General features: G+C 36.0%; 1 protein-coding gene across 1 annotated transcript in view; it reads right to left on the bottom strand.

Moving 5' to 3' along the window:
• Positions 1-21,367, bottom strand: part of tprg1 (tumor protein p63 regulated 1) — a 28,471-nt gene extending 7,104 nt beyond the window's left edge. Inside the window, exons 1-4 of the mRNA XM_039691638.2 lie at positions 21,194-21,367; positions 20,020-20,541; positions 18,785-18,876; positions 12,674-12,850 (exon numbers count right to left, since the gene is read on the bottom strand). Coding sequence (XP_039547572.2) covers positions 12,674-12,850; positions 18,785-18,876; positions 20,020-20,535 — 785 coding nt within the window. The 5' untranslated portion in view covers positions 20,536-20,541; positions 21,194-21,367. The remainder of the gene's footprint in view (positions 1-12,673; positions 12,851-18,784; positions 18,877-20,019; positions 20,542-21,193) is intronic.
• Between the last annotated feature and the right edge of the window lie 271 nt (positions 21,368-21,638).

The following is a 21,638-nucleotide window of genomic DNA, read 5'->3' as shown; positions in this document are numbered from 1 at the left end:
ACTCTTTGTAATGTGTTGGCACCCTTCCATTTTTTATAAGCATCTTTCACAACAGACAATGTACCGTTTCTCCATCAGTCATGGAATGGAAAGCTTTGATTTCTCCAACTGTCCATGCAATCACACTAAGAGACATTCTTTTTTTAACACCAATTTGAAAGTATTGCATCACGTATTGGTGCAACAAAACAAATCAACAAGCAATAAATAGCTTTTACCCTGTTAATTTGAGTTTTTGTCAAGCTTGTTGACGGTTTGGTTTCCATTTCTGTGCCATTGCTCCGGGTAGCCCCGCCCACAGTAAATTGTCATTGGTTTAAAATCACATTCCTCGTAAATGTATATATTAGATTTTGAATATGTTCTAATTGGCTGTTACTGTGCTGCATCCCACAGCGTTTTTGCGTTTTCACAAAGAAATCTGACATCATGCCTGGTTATACTATTCTAAATGAGGCATTATAGAAACACATTTCCTTCATTTCCTTCTTTACAGAATGATTCGTAAACAAAGATATCTGTGAAATCTGAGAAGTTTTCTTATCTTCATGAAAGATAGCTTTTAATGGAATGAGCTTGGTATAAATTCAATTTCAGGAACTTCCTATCCTTAATAGAGTTTTTGAAATGGAAGTAAAAGTAGTTATGCTTCACTAGTGACATTTGATAAACGTGTGGCCTGTAAAAAACACTTCTCGTGTGTCTCGCTGAGATTGATGTGCCCTTCAGCACAACACCATAGCCATTAAACAAACGTAACCACATAACCACTGACCTAGCGGCCCTCCTTCATTCTCATACAGGCTCCAGGTAAGGTCAAGAATCTACTGTAATCACTACAAAGCATTCAGTCTTTAGCCTCGAGAGGTCTTCTTTTTTTAGCTGATAGATGGATACATACTTTTCTCAACATTCACTCTCCCCTCCACTTGAATGAAATATTTCAAACTTATGGCACATAGCATTCTAAAAAAAAAATGGTCACATCATTTAAATGTAAATATTTAATTGAAGTTAAAAATATCGATTAATATATCGCAGAATTGATCTAAATAAAACTAATGTTTATGTGCTAAATCAGGTAGAAATAGCTCTTTGAGGAAACAATTGGGGGTTATATTTGATTGCAATTTATTTAGTAACCACAGTCTTAATCATATGATTTTAAGATATGATATCATAATATATGTTGCACGTATAATAAGGGAGGATACATGAGAAATGAATGTAATACAACCTTATTTACTGACCGCATGCATTCTAGACATTTATAAATCAATTATTATGGTCAAATATTATAATAATAATTTGCATTACGCTTTTGCCAAAACTTTTAACTCTGACTCTTTTTTTTGTTTTATTCTAAGTGATATATTCTGAATACATTGTGTGTCATATGTCAATTCATTTAACTTTAACAGTACATTACATTTACATTTATTAATTTAGCAGACGCTTTTATCCAAAGCGACATATAGATATCACACGCCTCTGGAGCAACTAAGGGTTAAATGTCTTGCTCAGGGACACATTGGTGTCTCACAGTGGATTCGAACCCGGGTCTTTAACACCAAAGGCACGTGTCTTATCCACTGCGCCATCACCACCCCATATGAATACAGTATACCGAAACGACACGATTCATTATTCCTTTAACATTCCAAACAATTAATTATTGACTGAAAATCTTCCACTCCACTGCAACTCTTACATGCCATTTTCCTTCAAACTCGCACGTCGTGATTGGTTATGACACAAACCAAAGGCATTCCTATTATAAGAAAAATAGAGAGCACAATTATGGACTACAACATGGTCATAAGAACTATCATCAATATCCTGCTACGTTGTACCACAGAAACAAAAAATGAAAGGCTTTAAGATATGGAAATCATGAATAAAATATCGAGTAAATGGGGGGGGGGGGGGATAAAGGAATTGCATTCCTTTGAGTACGTGTAATTGATGATTTTTCATTAGAGCATATGAACCTTTGTTTAAAGAATACACAGAGGTGTCGGTGATTGGAATCTTTAAGCATAAAGGCTTTTATGAAATCAGATGCATATCTTCAACACGAGACAATCGGTGCAAATGTATGCACACTGTTGCTTAAAACGTGCCTGTTGCATTTCCAGGTGTGTCTTATTTTGGCAAAAACCAACAGACTCCAGAACACACCTTAAGCAGGACCAGTTCCTGCCAAACACACATACCTTAAAGCTACAGAGAAAGAGTGACTCTTTAGATAGAAAAAAAAAAAAAAAAAAAAAACATAACTACAGGGCAAGGCTGTGTCTCCAGCTCTCACGATGCTGCCTCTGTTTACACTAACACTCTCAGACCTTGACAATGGCTGCTGAGGTCTTGCGGGCTACACCCTGCTGAATAAACTGTTGTGTTGAGAGAAAAAGAGAAGAAATGTGATCATGGGGTGGCACAAAGCCCAACTTAGAAAAAAGGCTGAAAATTTGACTTTGTTGAGCATGTAAGGTTTTTGTATGTTTGCTTAAAAGCGTAAAGTGTGCTTTTGTGTGTACATGAGCACGTGCACACGCATGCATTGTTTGTGCCAAAGCAGTTGTGTATTTTACTGTGTATGTGAGTTGATCCAGATGATTCCAGAGGTAAGCTATCAGTACGCGCGGGCCAGTTGAGACAGGCAGAGGGCTGGGCTGCAGCAGCCAGCGGGCTGGGACATTCACTGCTCATGGTACAGGCTTGAGCTTTCACTGATCATTGCAACCCTGTCTCAGACACACACACACACACACTTTAATTCCATCACTCTACATGATTGAGAAAGATTGAGAAGGGGAGGGAAAGGGAAGGATGAAAAGAAAAGGTGAAAAATGGATGCTAAGATTTGTCATGCATGAACCTTTCCCGAGAAACGTTACACACAGGAGTGCATTCCTAGAAATAAAGTCACACTAAATTTGATGTTTCCTGCTGGCCATAAACTTGGAATAATGGCCAGCAGGAAACATTAAATTTAGCGTACAGTACTGATATACTAGATTTTAAGGAAAGTAATAATCAAATATGTGCTGTAACATATCTAATTTTTGTAAAAAAGTTAAATAAAATTCAAATTAAAAATGCATATTTTTAAAATGTATATTTATTAGGGCTGTCAAAATGAATACAACACGGAAGTACTTAAAATGCAATTCATCAACTGGTTGCTGGAGACAGGCTCCAAAAGAGATTCAATCCCATATATCCCCAGTGTTAATACGCCCAACTGTAAAGCAGAAAAAAAAAAAAAAAAGCCAGGTACAAAAACTGTTTTTTGTCTTTATAGCAAATTTTGCCCTTCATGACAACTTTTTTACAACTCCTTTTAAAGGGGTGGTTGATTATGATTTCACTTTTCTAACTTTAGTTAGTGTGTAATGCTACTGTTAATGTTGCATTAACAACATCTGTAAAGTTACAATGCTCAAAGTTCAAAGCAAAGGAAGATATTTGCTTTTAAAGAAATCATTTTTTAAAGACTACAACAAACGGCTGGTAGGGACTACAGTACATGAGATTCCTACAGGGTTAGTGACATCACTAACCTTAAAATGTACATAAACCCCACCCCCGGGAACATGTGAACACCTCCATGTTGAGAAGAGGAAGAATTGTTGCAGTAGAGCACATTTGTGAGTCTGCTCAAGTTGACTCATCCGTCTTTTCACATGCAACACAGTACGTAACACAAATGCAATAGCATGTCACTCTGATGGCATCTTACAACAGTTCCCACACGAGCGATTTAATAGATTATGACAGAATATGCTAATCAAAGACTTGAAGATAGTTAACTCCAAATCAGCAACATAAATTCATCAACTAACCATTCAGAACTGTGGGTTAATCGGAGCTGCTAACACACACACACGTACTTGAAACTCCGCCCTCTGTGCCGGGAGCAGCAGTTCATTTGCATTTAAAGGGACAAACAAAATGACACATTTTTGCTCACTCTCAAAAAGGGACAATTTTAACATGCTGTAAAAAAATAATTTATGGGGTATTTTGAGCTAAAACTTCACATACACACTCTGGAGACATCAAAGACTTATTTTGCATGTTGTGAAAAGGGGCATTACCACCCCTTAAAAATTATATTAAGCCTTAAAGTTCTGCATAATTAGGGTGTGGCCACTTGAGTGACAGGTGGATTACCACTGCTGTCATCACTAGCCATTTGTCTGCTGTCTGTTAGTGTTAGCCTCACCTCAGCTAATTCTGCCTCTTTGCCCATTTTCAGTTATCTGGGAGTGACACGCGGTGACGTGCAGCCAAGATGTCGACGGCAGGCTACGCCCACTTCAAAAATGGCCTTCTGAAACCTATGGGTGACGTCACAGACACTACATCCGTAATGTTTTTCATTTTAACTTGTTTAAAACATTTAACTCAATTAATGCAGCATCCGTTTCCACGTTTCCAAAGACAACGTAGTGCTGTACTGGCGCGTCTGTGAATCTCCTGTCTGTGTGACTTATGCTGCATTCATGCCATGTCTTAATTACCGTAGTCTCTATACCACAACATATGAAGTTATATTCAGAGCCGTTCACTTCCTCGGACTGGGAATTACTGGTGTTTCTATGGCACCACTAAATCTGTGGTACAGATCAGGTGGTACAGTAGTTGCATGGTACAAGTAGGAACTCTCAGACAATTCCCAACTTACAAGCTGCAATTATGAGCTCTACGAGAACGTGAATGCTTTTTACAAGTTGAAATCACGAGCCCTGATATATTGAAGGGCACATGTATGTGTGACATTTTTAATAATGGGTTTATGTGACTATTGTTTTAACTTAATTTAAATTAAAAGTTTTTCGATTTTTTTTTTTAATAAAAATTAAGCGCAGGGTCAGTTCTGGCAGTTCACGTTAGTCAAGCTCGCATCAGCTGAATCTCAGCTGATCCATGTCTACCAACAGGAATACGACTCCTATCACTGTAGTGTATACATACTGTACAGTATATAAGCTCCTTCAGTATAATCAGCAGCTATCACATTTCTCAGGAGCTTATTACCCTCCTCCCTCCCCAGTTCCTCCTCTCGTCAGTCAGTATGGCATTCTGATTACCCTTGAATCCGAATAAATTCTCGATTATGTTATACTTTAAAATGAATTAATGATATCTGTAATAGATTCATGTTGTTTTTGTTCTGCTTACCCCAAGGGGGGTTATTGCTCTCTTATGGCATTTTGGCCCAGACTGGCTATGATCATAAACACCACCCATCTTTGCATGCCCTTGAATATGTACTGTATTCCAACTCCTATTCCTTAAATCACTAATGCCATGTAATGAGTGAGTATAGGAACGATTGAGAGTTAACATGAAATAAGAAATAAGTAAATAAATAACATGAAATAAGTATAAAATTGTCATTTATTAATACAACTGAACAGTATTCCACAATGATGCTTCCAAAAAAACAAGCTATAAGCTGCCTTGGCATAGCAATACCAGTATCTCTCAGAGGATTTTTGGTAAAACTGTGGTGGGTGGACTTCTAGCCTTCTAGGGGGGTTCATGGGCATGCTACCCTGTAAGAACATGGTGGACTTTGTTCAAAATTAAAAGTTTCAAACCTACATTACACTACTACATAATAATAGTTATAATATGAATCCCATGACAGTAATAGCAATATTGTAAAAACAAACGCACTGAAAAATAAAGGAAACTTTCATAATAAGTTTTGTACTAATTTATATACTTGAGATTAGCACATGATTTTTTTATTTTGGCGAAAACTGCATCAAGCTTTTATTTTGATGGAAAACATGGTTTACAAACGTGTCATTAAATTTCGTAAATTGCAGTAACCATCAACTATACTTATGTGGAAATAATGAGTAACTGGACAATGGGTTCCTACACCCATGAGTCATGACATAGTTGAAAGTAGCTTTGCTTACTGCGCAGCCTCTAAACTATCTCATCTCTCTCCTCCTCACAATTATCACAAATATTTTGAGTATCTATTGACAGAAATGCATTGTCACATCGATGTATTTAGTGGTGTATTACTTGAACCGTAATGTTTTTATTACCTTAGAATTAGACATTTATATCTACATAACCGTGGTGGACAGTATTGGTATCGGTGTACCTTCCAAAAAAAGATGACGTCAAATAAATATTTAAAATATAGGCTACTGTCTATGTTGTTTCTACATGTGAAATTATTACAATATAAAAATATATGAAAAACTTTAATGTTAGGTGCGATTAATTACAGGAAAAATTGTGATTAATTACTTAATTTTTAATCGATTGACAGCACTAATATTTTTTTATTTTTTATATTTACACAAAAGCAACTGTCACTCTTAATGTCAGTAGTGTCAGAGTCCTTCCCCCAGAGGAAGACTTCCAAATTAAATTCCTTAAACTGCTTTTGTGTGAAAACGGCTTCTCACTGCCTGTCTATTCATTTTCATCATGTTTACATGTTTGTTTTTAAGTGTTTTGGAGTCTTAGAAAAAACAACAACTGTGGTTTATTTAGAGATTGGACACTTATGCAACAGTTTTGATTATATACAACAACTGATTTCAAAGATATCTGCAAATGGTGACAAGTAAATCTGAAAGTGATTCAGTGACATCATGGTTGGCTTACGGGATACCCGTTCGGATCACTGGAGAAATTTTCGAATGGCATGTCACCCTTCAATGCTAGAATCTAGTCCAATACAGAAACACCAAAAATGACCTTAATAGAAAAAAGCTTCAATCCTCCTTACATCAGTGCCACTGAATGCCCAATTCGTTATTTTGGTGAAGTCACAAATGTTACTAATTGCTATAAGCTTTAATAAGTAGCAATCTCACTGACAAGAACATAGCAGTCAATGGTAAATTGTTTTCATTATAGTCATCATACTGTAACCTCGAATGACACAAGAAGATAAAAATATTCAAATAGCACACAAACATCACAGTTGGTTTGATTTAGGATTGATGAGTTTAGTTTTTGAACAACTTCCAGATTGAAATGTCACCTCAATTGTAGAATGACTCAAAAATAAACACAACAAGAAACACACACACACTCAAATGTATTCTTAGTTAATCTCTGGTGCAGCGTCTTGAAATTCCTGTAGCGGTCGACTGCACTTATGCATGGCTGAGGACTGGTAAGTCAACACACTAGATGAATATCAGAGGTCTGCTACAGCTGTCAGGGCAAGTGGCTCACAGAGTGCCAGAGCCAACAAACAAATCCCCAGATTGCTCAATAGATCCCACGATTGAGCAGCCCGGCCACTCACTGTGGTGGGACATCCGTGATCCAGTCTTTTACTTGACATGATCGAAAAACAAAATTCATGCAAAATATTTCAGAGCAAGAGAAAAAGGGCGAGAGGAAGAAATAGGTGGGGCTTTATCCCAGTGACTAATTTCCTTCAAGAGGTGAAGATCCAGGAAACTAAATGCCAAGAAATTATGCATCAAAATGCTTCTGTTTTATATAGGCAATATCCTATTGCAATTAGGCATAAATCAGTGTTCTCCATACAACACCACAAGATTTAGAGATTTAACGCTATGCTTCCAGTTCCGGACAATGACAAATCAGACTAGAGTCTCTCAGGTCCAAACAGTGCTGACACATTATTATACATGAGTGCAGTGGACACAGTCAATACAGTAGATGACCTGGCAAGCACTAGCATGTTGACACATAGTTAAGAAATGGTTAACAAATCCCTATGTAAACTTTAGCTAATCCATCCCAGGAAGTCAATCACAATGAATGCTTCAATACAGTTCTGTTTGTGCAGTTTTTACCCCACCCAGTGCACTTAATGGAAACAGCTCAGATTGATTGCAAGGTCTAGGAAATCTGCAAAATTAAAAAGCTTAAAGTAATTCAAAAGTTATATCAGCAATGTTGTTCTTAATCAGGTAATGTGCACAAGGTGGTTTTGGTTACGGTGCAGTTGTGGGAGGATATGAACTAGATGAGGACGCTGTACACAGCTGGTCTAAATGTGTGAAATTGCCCCCTCTGCTGACAAAATGATTCATTATCAAGTGTCCAATAATGTGATGGGGTGGAATATATATATATATATATATACACATACAGACACACACATTATATATATACACATACAGACACACACATTTATATATATATATATATATATATATATATATATATATATATATATATACACACACATACACACAAACACAGCAACTCAATATTTAATTTCATTTTAAAGCTATATACAAATAGTAGTGTATATGAACATTATGCATTCAAAAGTTTGGTTATGATTTTTTTTTAAAGAAATTAATACTTTTTATTCAGCAAGGACATAACATTTATAATGTTGCAAAAGATTTTTATTTCAAATAAATATTTTGAACTTTCTACTCAACAAGAACTACTTGAACAACAAGAAATCTTTCTTGAGCATCAAAGTTTATAGAAAGATTTCATGCGACACTGAAGACTGGAGTAATGGCTGCTGTAAATTCAGCTTTGCCATGACTGGAATAAGATACTAAGATACATTTTAAAGTTGTTTTCTATGTCTTCTCTGTGGAAATATAAGGTTATCGCTTTGCCTATCCAAGTTCTGACTGTAATGACAATCTTCATGCTTAATAGCACATTTTGTTATCAGTATGTTTTCATTTGACAGAAAGCTACAAATTGCCTCCAAGTCTGACACATTTTGATGTTTCATAAACATCCTCTTTACACTTGAAATGCTAGTTATATTTTTATAGCAACATTCCGCAAAAATGTTTTTTTTTTTTTTTTTTTAAGGCTCTTGTCAGCACGAGCTACTGAGGACACATGAGTGATGTGCAGGGTAGATGGGTAATTACCTTGTCTAGACAGTCTGGGTGAAAAGCACTTTTTGAAAACACTGCACACTTCTTTATCCAGCCACAGTGAATGAACTCTCTTTGCACCACACTGGGGCTAAGACTCATTCAAAACCACCATGAACCATTCTCCCTGCAGTTAAGGGAAGATATCAGTGGCCTTCAGACATCTGAAGTAAACCTTACTCATGATAGAACTTGGTCATAGTGGAGCCACTGCATTTTTTTGGGCTGCACTGTAAATAAATCTGATTATCATGAAAAAAAAAAAAAAAAAAGTTAATTAAAAAAATCAATTTCAAAATTTAAAAAATCCAGTGCTCTTTCTTAAGAGGTGTACTGTCTAAGAGGCTTAGAAAATAAAAACCGAAAGGGTAGAGAGTCTCAAAAAAAATTGCTTGTCTCTCTCATTCTCAGTAAAGGCATTAGCCATCATTTATCACTGTAATGACTCATGGCAAAAGCCCACACATAATCAGCACACTTTTTCCCCACATGTCCTGCACTGATTGTTGGAAATCTGATGGCTTGAAGGTTTTATGTATGACTAAATGTTTTCGACAGAGCTGAGAATATAAGAATGCACATTCAAATTCTGGCTGATACAGTTGATTATTTTCATGTTATTAATTACATTCTACACTACAAAAACCTCTTGCCCATGCCCTCCCTCTCCCAAAACAGTGCAAACTTAAACAAATATAACTCATGCATTTCCATGTAATTAGATTTCACATACTGTACGCAATTCCGATCGAACAGGTCACTTGGCACGGCGTTCGTGTTTCAAACTTGCAGAGACTGTTTTTCAAAGATGGCTCCTGCCTGTATGCGAAGAGGACTCTCTTTATAAAATATCTTCTTATTAAACTGCCTGTACTTACAAAGTCTCAATGCTTCGGTTTGCATGTAGAAACCCTCATTATGTTACTGTGTTAGTGTGGGGCTATTCTGGAGCCCGATCAAGTTCGTATCTATAGCACGAATGTCATTTCTCGTGGCATTTGTACACCAAAAACAGTTTTTGCGTGTATATGGTACGCGTTTTTCGCGTGGATATGATACACACTTTTTGGCGCATAATACGCACAAACTCCCCACCTTCTCCCCCCTAAACCTACCCCAGGGTTTTTAGTGTGTAGCATAAGCACGCAAAAAAACATTTTTAGCGTATTAATGCCACGAGAAATGACATTCATGTTATAGATGCGCATCTTCATGAGACTGTGTTGCTATTTTGAGCCTTGTTAGTGGTATTAACTAGCGATTTTTATTTTTCATTTCTCTATACTAGCTAAACTATACTATATAAACTCTATACTATGCTCTATACTAGCTAAAAAGTTTTTAGAGATAAAACTCTTTACATTCGATTATCATGAAAACAAATCTCAGACAACAGTTGACTGGGTACCAATGTATTATTAGATCAAAGGTTTATTTTGTGCCAGAGGTGTCCTTTAAAAAATTACACTGGGAACGCTAAGTGAACCAACGTTAAATGTATAATTTTCTTTGACCAAAAGAACAAGAAAATTGAACTACAAGTGTGAACACACCTTAACTTTCCTTTTGAATGCACAAATGCATGCAACTACATTGTGATGTGGGGCATCACAATTTGCTGTATGATTTATTCCATTCACTCAATATTCACTAATTCATCGGACTGATGCAGGACAGTGGCGTTAGGTATTTACTGAGGTTTACCTTTTTGAGTTTTTTAGCATTCTGCTGTCTCACTTCTGTACTGTAAATGGGGTCTGTACAATAACATCTAACAGGTGACTGACAATAACAGAATGAAGGACTCAACAGCAGTGACTAAAGCTGAAGACAGCCTGTATATCAATAAGAATAATATTTAAGTGGTAAAAAGTGAGTAAATAGGAGAACATGAGCGGAGAACTGCATGCACAGTTTTTTTTTAATAAACAACTGACAGCTTAAGCATGAGATTAAGTTTGCGAAAAGACAAAATAATGAGGGAGATGGAAAGAAATGATTAAGCAAAAATGGAAGGAAAAGGAAAAAGGAAGAGAGTGGCTTTAAAGCTTGCCTTTCTGGTTTTCAGTGGCGTTTTATTTATAATTGAATGTAATGTGGGGAGATAAAGTCAGCCCAATACGGCCTGCCTCTCCTAAGCACTTCATGCCACATTACGTTTTATTCATCAAATTAGTTTTACTTGGGTTGGTGTCCCCTGAGCCAGCTTTAAAAGGTTTGGATGAAAGGACTACATTAATTTCTACCACTAATCGGTTACACAAGAGCTGTACTGACAGCTCTCCCCTCCCTGCGTTATAAAGTCCTCCTTACATCCCATTTCTATTCACATAATCCCTCCACACAAAAATTAAGAGAAGAAAAGAGGCTCTGGCCTCCTTCCCCTCTGATACCATTTGTCAAATCCTGCTGCATTGTGGGTATTATCACCCTGTAAAAACTGCTAATACGGTTAAGGAAAATGGTCTCAGATTTTCCTCATTTGTCTGTTTAAGGCTTTATGGAGGATGGAGAAATCTACAGAAATAAATGAGAGTCAAAAGCCATTGGCTTAAATATTCACAAAAATACAAAGTGCTTTAATGTGAGAATATTACAGCTTACTGATGACAGTTGGAACACCTGAGTACTCCAGTGGCAACTCAGTTATGAAAAAAAAAATATGTTACTAACATAAATCCAATACCTTATTCAGTACTTAATTAATTTTGATGTGCAATAACAGTATATTTGACAGTATATATTAACAGTATTTGATGTGCAATAACAGTAACAAAAAGATACTTATAAATCAATTTTAAAAACAGTAATATTGTGAAATGATATTACAATTTAAAATAACTATATATATATATATATATATATATATATATATATATATATATATATATAAAATGTAAAATGTTTAGAATTATTTAATGAATGGAAAGTAAAAGAACAGCATTTATTTGATTATATTTATTTATTTATTTATTTTTGTAACAATGCAAAAGTCAATTCAATGCATCTTACTATATATATATATACTGTATATATATATATATATATATATATATATATATATATGTTTATATATATACTGTATATATATATATATATATATATATGTATATATATATAGACTGTATATATATATATATATATATATATATATATATTTCTGACCCCAAACCTTTTGAACAGTCCTATTCATTTAACCTTTCGATAACTAATTATTTTCAACCAGGTGTCCAGCTACTATTAAGACCACCAAGCAGTTAAAGAAACACTGACTTCTCTTTACTTGCAATCACATCCTCAATGTCCTTACTGAAGCAGAACAGGAGCCCATCTCTCATTCTCGACAAGCCCTGCAAGTTAGTCATCTACATATGGAGCACCTCTCTTTGTGCTCTATCTCTCCCCAGACTTTCCTCTTATCATGCAATTAAGCATGACATGCAAAAGGTGGGGAGGAATTTACAACTGATTAACAGAACTGGCAATAAGCCAGTGTGGAAGATGTTTCTAAGAAAAATACCTTCTGAGGGTTCTCGAATGAACAAGGCTTCATTACACATGACAACAGGTGGCACAATAACAATCAGTGGAGCATAGATCATTTTCCATGCTTGTATTTTTGGTTCTGACGGTTACAGTTGATTAAAAGTATTAAAATCAGATGTACGGTTAAAAGTTAAGGAACTGCTTGCAAATGAAGAACGTTCAGAAACCTTTTGTTGCATTAGGGAGATGTGGACAACTTCAACAAGGAATGAACTGATACTGATGAAAGAAAGGGTTTTACTCACTTCAGGAGGGAATTTGGTGGAAAGCAGAAGGTACCATGGCTGATACGGTCGATGAAGTTGAGTGGAATCTTCTGGATCTGCTCACAGTGAAGCATGATGAAGTCATACTTGCAGACGAGAAGGGTGTTCTCTGTGATGAGCACCAAACGCTCTTTCTCATTGTTCCAATGATCGATCCTACACAGGAAAAGGAGAGAGCATTAAACATATGGGTATTACTTATATGGGTATTACAATGCACAATAATAACATTCTGGCCAATGTCAGAACCAAAGCCTCGTTGGCAGTGCTCTGATATATGATGCAGAAGCTCCTTGAACAATACTCAACTTCATAAGCAGTTGCTACTTTTCTGCTACAGCTGCTTTTGACTACTTTGAAAACATTGAGATGACGTGCTAGTGTTCTGCTGCTTCGCCATGAAATATGCTTCAGCAGTATGTCTGTGGCAGTCTGGCAGGAACTTCACAGTGCTTAATCGTTTACAGCATCTTTAATTAGCATGAGTTTAATTATTTGAAACATGTTAGCAAGGGTCCCCCACTGGGCCGACTGCAGACCTCTGCTGTGTTGCATAAAGTACATCAATGTAACTACACCAGCAAACAGCCTACATTCCCATAAATCTGTCATTCACAATCCTTCCACAGCTTTAATCAAGCACAGAAGGATTCTAAAACAAGTTCTTGTACATATGTTAATTTAGAGTTTGACAGATTAGTTTGGCACATGTAGATGAATTAATCTTGTCACAGTATTGTTTCTATACCAGTTATTCTAAATGGCAACAGCAGGCTTTTCTACGGAAGTCCTAAACCGCAAGGTGAGAAAAAAGAAAGAAAACTTATCTTGTTATTTCAACATAATATCTCTTTATTACGACTTAAGTTGTTATTTCAACATATCTCTTTATTTCGACATAAGTCGTTATTTCATCATATATCATTATTACGACTTAAGTCGTTATTTCAACATATCTCGTTATTTCAACTTAAGTTGTTATTTTAACATATCTCGTTATTACAACTTAAGTCGTTATTTCAACATAATATCTTGTCATTATGACATAATATCTCGTTATTACGACATATCTCGTTATTTGGATTTAAGACGTTATTTCGTCATAATATCTCGGTATTTCGTCCAAATATCTCATTATTACGACATATCTCATTATTACGACATAATATCTTGGAATTTCGACATAATATCTCGTTATTACGACATAAATATCTTGTTATTTCGACATAATAAGGGGCATTCTAATACATTAAGCTACATTTAGCATTCTTATAAGTTTCTATGGGAGGAAAAGAGAAAATATTAATTCTCTGGACTTATCTGGTTTTTGTAGTATACTTTATTATAAGTTCAGTAAGTTTAGTATACTTAAGTCGAAATAACGTTGTAATAACGATATTGAAATAACGACTTAAGTTGAAATAATGAGATATGTTGTAATAACGAGATAAGTTTTCTTTCTTTTTTTCCTCAGCTTGCGGTTCAGGGCTTCCGTACTTTTCCATGTCAAGCTTGTTATGTAGAAAATATTTACTTTGTATTAAACTGACAGTGTATCTTTTATTCTACCCAATATAAGAGAACAGTTCAAGGCAGAATACTGTCTGTAAAAAATTGGAAACATTCAAGCATTCTTGATTTACTGTCAGAAGTAATGTGATTTTTTTTTTTTTTTTTACAAAAATATGCAAATGTGATTATTTTGCCAATATCATGCGTTTTTTTATTTCAAAGTTTTCACAGACCCCCTAGCATTTTCCTGGACCTCAATTTAAAAACCAATTGAAGCCCTTAATACTTTTTTTTTTTTTAGAAACATTACACATTTGTAAGCTGCAGTAGGTCTGTTTGGCCTACAGCCTAAGAAAAAGAGACCAAACTATTTTATTTTAAGTTCATCCACACCAAAATTTTCTATAATCATGTGGGTTTCAATTATGTAGGCCTACATATTCTAAAAGCTACAAAATATCTGCAATTGCCTTTGGCATTCTTCTTAAATTATGTATGCCCACATTTTTAGATCCCAGAAACATGTGTCAAAAATGCATAAGCTACTTTTGGAAAATGCATAAGCTACTTTTTATTTCATGAATTACTTTTTTTTTTTTTTTCAAAACACCAAATCTCATTTCTTTTGTCAGAGCTTTCGTCCCAATTAGTGAGTGAAAAGTGTATGGAAAGCTTCTGCCCATGAGACAAAGACAGATGCAGTGCATGTTATTCATTTCTTAAAACTTTCTCTCAGCAAGGAATTGTGAAACTTACTCAGTGATGACAAGGTAAAAACACAAGACTTGTATCCAGATGTGTAAACTTCTATGTGAATGTATTTTCTCTTAATCACAACATCAGATCTTGACAGTGACAAAAACAGCACATGAGAATCTTACTAAAATACAGGGCTTTTATCCATCCTGGTGTCTTATTTAGGTATACTTTTTACTTGTTTACTTCTGATAAGACAAATGGAATAATTTCACCTTGGCTGAGTATGTGGGTCTGGGGACGTACAATAGGTATGAAAGAACACAAACATTTACACACCACACACTAACAGGAGCTCTGGCTCACAGCAGTGCCCCAGGGCCTTTGGATGTAATACTGCAAGCATGGTGTAAGAGTTTCTCTCGATGTCACAAGACTTGTTAAACTCTACAGTCTTCCTTTACCACTAAATAACAGCGCTCCAGAGGACCGAATGGTCGGATTTTGCGAAAAAAATAAAATCCTGCCAGTGCGACTACATTTTGTTAGAGGTCGCACTGGTTCCAGCAACAGCAAATCAAACAGCAAATGAAACAAAAGTGGAACGAAACCTGTGTCACTCGATTGAGCTACGTAGTGTGGACCGTTTACCAGCTCGTAGCACTAGCAGACACGCGACACCATTATTACATAGCGCTGGGGGATCCATCGAGAAAGTTTGGGAATTCACAGCATCACAGGGAGATCTTGTAGGAAGCATTCAAATTCACAGATATCAGAACAAACAGCACTGACGTGGAAACCAGGAGAAACATTGTGCCATGAATGAACAAGTAATAGAAGGCTTTCCAGTCCACAAATCAACATTCACCAAAGATTTAATGTAGTAATGCTAACTGTAACCATGGTATTGTGGCAGAAATTATTATTATTATTTTTTTTTTACATTATGCATCTCAGGGTTCTTAAAACCTCTTGAGAGTTTTAAAGTGCTTCACACTATTAAAGAACTTCAAAGCTCTAAATATTATCCAATTTAAATATTATTAATGTCATGACTTTTAAAACTAAAAGATGTAAGAAAACCGTCGGCCCTATCATACATTCGGCGTAATGCAGCGCCAGACGAGACCCGAGTATTTTTTGCTAGTTCACTTCCAGCCCGACGCAGTTATCATTTTTTTACGTCCTGCGCCACGTTTATTATTGTGTAAATAAATATGTGATGGAATCCGGCTTGTCCCGTAGATGGTCTGCTCGCACGCTTTAATCTCGCGCACGAGCAGATCCGTTTGCTCTCTGGAGACGCGTTGAGTCTTTCCTATCAAATTTTTTCAAATAAATCACGAATCCACCGTGGCACGAGCGCAACTGGCATTTAAAGGGAATGATTGGTTTATTGCACGTAAAGCCCAAAACACGCCCATTACTCATTAAGAGAATAGGGACAACCCTTTTAGACCATGCGCCTGGCGTGCCGGCCATTTTTCCCCATCTAGCAAAAGTGGATTTCAGTGCGCTTGCACAGAGCGCTTTAGAACATGTGATTAGATCGTTAAAATAGGGCCCTAATATTTTGTGACAGAGAAACGCGTTTATATTAAAAAAGACATGAAATTACCACTATAACCAGTAGATGGTGGCAAAGCAGCACCTATTGACTTGTGGAGGGGGTCTTACTAGGTTACTAGTTAATTTTATCTGCATCTCAATTCAAGCTCAGTGCTTTACTGTTGAATTTCCAATAAACAAACATGTAATATAATTATGAGTAACTGTACTTATCAATGCAAAACAGTAGTCATTTTGAGATTAAATTAACTAATTACTATACCAAATCAGGTGCTGGCGCCACCATCTGTAGAACTTAGTGGCATCAGTGCTACTACCTCCAAATGTTAGCCTGGAGCCCTAAATTACTACTAGGTTTTCAAAGAGTTGGACGACTGTTCACATAGAAGGCTTTGTGATTAAGCCTCGAATGATAATTTTGTATCTTTTTTAATTAAAAATGTAATAAAATGGTATTACTTCTTGAATTAGTATGAGGAAGTAAAAGTAAAACATTTTTAGCAATTCAGTATATCAAACTTTCACATGGTACTGTAAATTTTTATATGAGCTCATTTTACATTTATTTTTAATTATGCACATAATGGTCCTCATTTATCATTCTTGCGTAGAAACGGGCGTATATTTTGGTGTAAGATTATGCTTACACAACACTCTGAAATCCAGGTGTACGCAATGCCTGCCCTTGATAAATCCCACGGCCGAAAACGATCGTCATTAAAATAACACGCCCCTAAATATTCAAGTCTCCGCTCCCCCCACGCCCTCATTTTACGCCATGGACACACGGAAGACGGCAAAGAAGAGAAACTTCTCCGATGTGGAGCCGAAATGACCTATCACAATGCATTATTTTACAGCACGCCTTTTGAAATTAGCATTCAATTTCGAATCACGTCACACGTATAATAGTGATGATGATGATGTGATGTGAAGTACCATTCATTCACATTAATAATTGCATGACAATTTGTAATATTCTTCTTATAATGATTTAATGACGCTTATTGATATTTAGAAGAAAGATGTCATTATGATTTGTATTATTATTATCATTTAAAAGAAGAAGAATGTATTTTTTATTATTTTGTCAGTCTGAATTATTTTTGGTCATTGAAAGCCTTTCATTACCGAACCGAGTCCGTGCGCACCTGCCGGGGATAGCTAATCCTGAAACGGCAGGGTAAAGTCCACAGGCTCGCAACTGAAGGAATACATATGCTAACAAATCAAATGCTTTGGTAAAGTCACACAAATAAAACATTGAATTCCATGTTGCACAAAAATAAACACTGAAGTTTATAATTAATTAGCCTACTATGTTGTTGTTTTTTGTTTGTTTATTTTATTTTTTACAGAGGGTCATAATAACATATCATATCTTTTAGTTTGCCAGTGCGGTTTGTGGTGTTAGGAATTTTTCTGCGCATTTCCTCACTAACTCAAAATGTGCGTACACCACCTCCTGGCTGGTGTAGGATTTGAGCGTGCCATACGCCAACGTCCATATTGATAAATCTCAAAGTCATCGTGGTTTTGGGTGTACGCTGGAAATTTGGTGTACGCACTTTTGATAAATGAGGGCCAATGTGAGGGCATGCACAGGGCAATATAATGCATTTAATTATTATAGGAATCCTTTAATAATGCATACCTCTGGAATACGAGACTATTTAAAGGTAATTTAACGCAACTAACCTATTATGCATTTCAAGTGTCTTTGTTTTGACAGCACAAAAAGACAAGGTACAGCTAAAGCTATTTCTTACAATGTCTAACATAATAAATGTATCAGTCAAAAAGAATGAATTCCATGAACTTCAACTTTTGTTTCAATCCTAAACTCAAACCACAGATCTGTAAATAAGTGTGTGTGTGTGTGTGTGTGTGTGTGTGTACTTCTGGGTACTAGTCTGGAGCATGGGAAATATAATATATTATTAATTATCACATAGCAAGGCCTTCAAACTGTTTCCTGAAAGCCTGCTCACAGACAGATAGAAGTTGTCATCTGTCAACACATATATCAAAATGTATTTTAGCAGCCCCATTCTGCTCCCTGTTTATTTCACTTTATTTCCTGTACATTTTACTTATTTACAGAACACAGAGCAAGATAATGGATTGTGTTCTGGAGTGAGTGCCATGTGAAAGAACTAAATGAGATTCTCTTACTCCACATGAATGTTGCACATTAGCAGAGCAGTCGATATTTGGTTACTTCAAAAGTGCTCTTAAACAAGAGTGTTCCAATTTGTTTTTTTGTTTTTTTTGTTTGTTTTTTTTTTTTTGAAAAAGAAAGACACTTACTCAGCCATGAGCCAAACACTCTGGACAGCACCATCTTCTGTGGGATCCACCAGAGATTTAACATCTTCAATGCCATGGTCCAATGTTCCAGGCTAAAATGTGACATAACACAACAATTAATCTTCATCAAGTAATATCACAACCAGTGACATCTGTGCATTAGGGGCCAGTGGGGCATTTTAAAATATTCTTTTCTGCAAACTAAACTTGTTCTGAGTTCCTTTAACAAGACAATTTTATTTAGACAAACTATTTGTTAAACAATGTCTGTGATGTTGAAGCCATAAACTGTAACTGTACACATTTTTTTTTTCAGTTAATCATTGAAGAAGTGCAAAATGTCATGTTCACAATGTTCTTCCAGTGTTCATATAAAAAAAGTTTCACAAAAGGGTGTGTTTGAAACCAAATGTTAGCATTTCATGTTCTTGTGCACATTGTGTCCATATAAGAAACACTGAAATTGACAAAAACTTTAAACGAATGTCAGCCTCGATGTGCTTTGTATGCCAGATGTACTGTATACTGAAAAGTTCCTACAAATTACCTGGAGGCAACATTCTTTGGCAAGTCCGTTTTATTTATTTGAAATTTTTTAATTCGAAATATTATAAGATTTAATTTCTAACTACTATGAAAATAACTATTATTTTGTTAGTGTTGTGTCACACCAGGGATACAGAGACAACGATGCCACCGATTACAATACCAGACACAATACAGTACAATATAGTTCTTAAAAAGAAGTCATGAAAAATGGAATTCTATTTTAGAGTAAGTGGGGAAAAATGGTTTTGAGGGATGAGTGATCCCATTTCACCACTTTCACAAAACAAAATGTGGTCTTTGAGCTGGCCAACAGACATTATTTGCTATTCAAATGTCCTCAGCTCAACTGAGGAAACAGAAAACAGGAAGACAGCTTTCAGTGATCTCTGCAGGCGAGGAATATATGACTGAATATTGGCAGACATGTCAGTACTCGACGAGTGAAGAGTATTAAGACTATCATTGTTTGCTGAATAGGCAATTGCTGCTGACCACACCTGTTGTATGAATATCCTCACTCTATTGTACTGCAGCAGAACAACCGTGGTTTGTTTACCCCACACCACTCAACATACAATAGAAGTGTAGATTATGTGTCAGAATGATTACAAACACAGTAGAACATCGATTTGCAGTCAACACAGAAAACAGAGACTTTGATGAGAATTCAAAAAAGTAAACATTACCCTGAGGACAAAAAATTTCTTGACTTTAAACTGTTGTGTAGATGTTTGCCATTTAGATTTGACCGCTGAGACACGTGGAGAGGGGGTGGTTTCTGCCTTGGCCTCTGAAGCAGGTGTGCTGGGTTTTTCTGTTTCACTGGGAGATTGTTGAGGATAGATGTCTGGTTCTGGAGACTTTTGAGTTTGCGGCTTCAAGTCCACAGAATTGAATGTTTCCTCGTCTTTCTCTGACATAGTGACTGGAGACTTTTGATTTTGCTGCTTCAAGTCCACAGACTTGAATGTTTCATCTTCTCTCTCGGGCATAGTGACCGGTGACTTTTGATTTTGCTGCTCCAAGTCTACAGACTTGAATGTTTCAACTTCTTTCTCTGATGTGACTGGAGACTTTTGATTTTGCTGCTTCAAGTCCACAGACTCGAATGTTTCCTCATCTTGCTCTGACAAGACTGGAGACTTTTGATTTTGCTGCTTCAAGTCCACAGACTTGAATGTTTCCTCATCTCTCTCTGACATGGTGACCTAAAAAGTTCGTTTGAAAAGATCATTAAAATTAACATGTCATTAAAAACATATATAAATCATAAACTATAATTAATTAATAAGCCTAATTAAGTTTAAGAAGCAAAACGTAGGCTATTTAACGCCATATGCAGTTCGACAATAGTTCAATTCCCAAACGAATCTTTTGTGTCGGTTCTTTTAAATGAATTTCCAAACTATTTTGAACCGATTCTTTAATCAAAACACTTGTGAATCAGTTGGAGATATTTGACTTACTTATGAATCAATTTCGACATGTCTGAAATATACATAAACTAAGAACTCTGTGATGTTAACATGCTGTTAAAAAAATAAACGTCTAGGTACACAAATATTTTACAAGAACAGCATTAGGCCTACTTTTATGTTTTGTTATCTGTCTGTTGAAATGATGTCATTGGCAACACCTGCTGAAGGCTGTAACGTTAACGTTAAATTCCGTAAACGTTATATTTTCGACCTCAACTGTATTAAAATAGCTAATCGTTATGGAATATCAAATCTAGCCTAATTCTTACAATTTCCATCTCTATTCTGAAACATCAATATATTAATCGAAGTATAGCACCGCATAAGTTAGGCCTACTTATATATTTATTATAAAATGTAGGCAAGAAATGTTGTATCTTACCGATGGCTGAACGAATTATTTCACCCTGCTATGTTTTAACTAGACGGTTTGACAATGCGTCAGGTGCACCAGAAACCAGCATTTCCTGCTTCCGTGATCTGAAGAGATGGGCGTTTCTGAAAGTATACGCAAAGTTTGGACCTGTCAGCCAGGTTCGACTCAGGAGAGCAACGGCTCTGAGGAGAATGTGGAACTGCAGCGTTAAGTGGTCTCTCAGCTCTGGCTACTCCGGTTCTCAGTATATTTTAGTCAACAATAAAACGAATTATGTTTTTCCATTCCAGGGGAATGGAAACGAAAAACAGCACTCTTTCTCTTTTTTTTTTCATTACTGTAAAAAACCCCGTAAAGCATATCTACCTATAGCCTATGCATATAACAAAACGTAATAAAACAACCCGCTCTTTACATTTTAAAAATATAAAACATTAATATGCATAGCCTA

This window comes from Pimephales promelas, chromosome 8 (genome assembly GCF_988280905.1).
Source record: "Pimephales promelas chromosome 8, fPimPro1.hap1.1, whole genome shotgun sequence".
Lineage (NCBI taxonomy): Eukaryota > Metazoa > Chordata > Actinopteri > Cypriniformes > Leuciscidae > Pimephales > Pimephales promelas.
The sequence above is the reverse complement of the archived record's forward strand: the minus strand, read 5'-3'. Positions and strand labels throughout refer to the sequence as shown.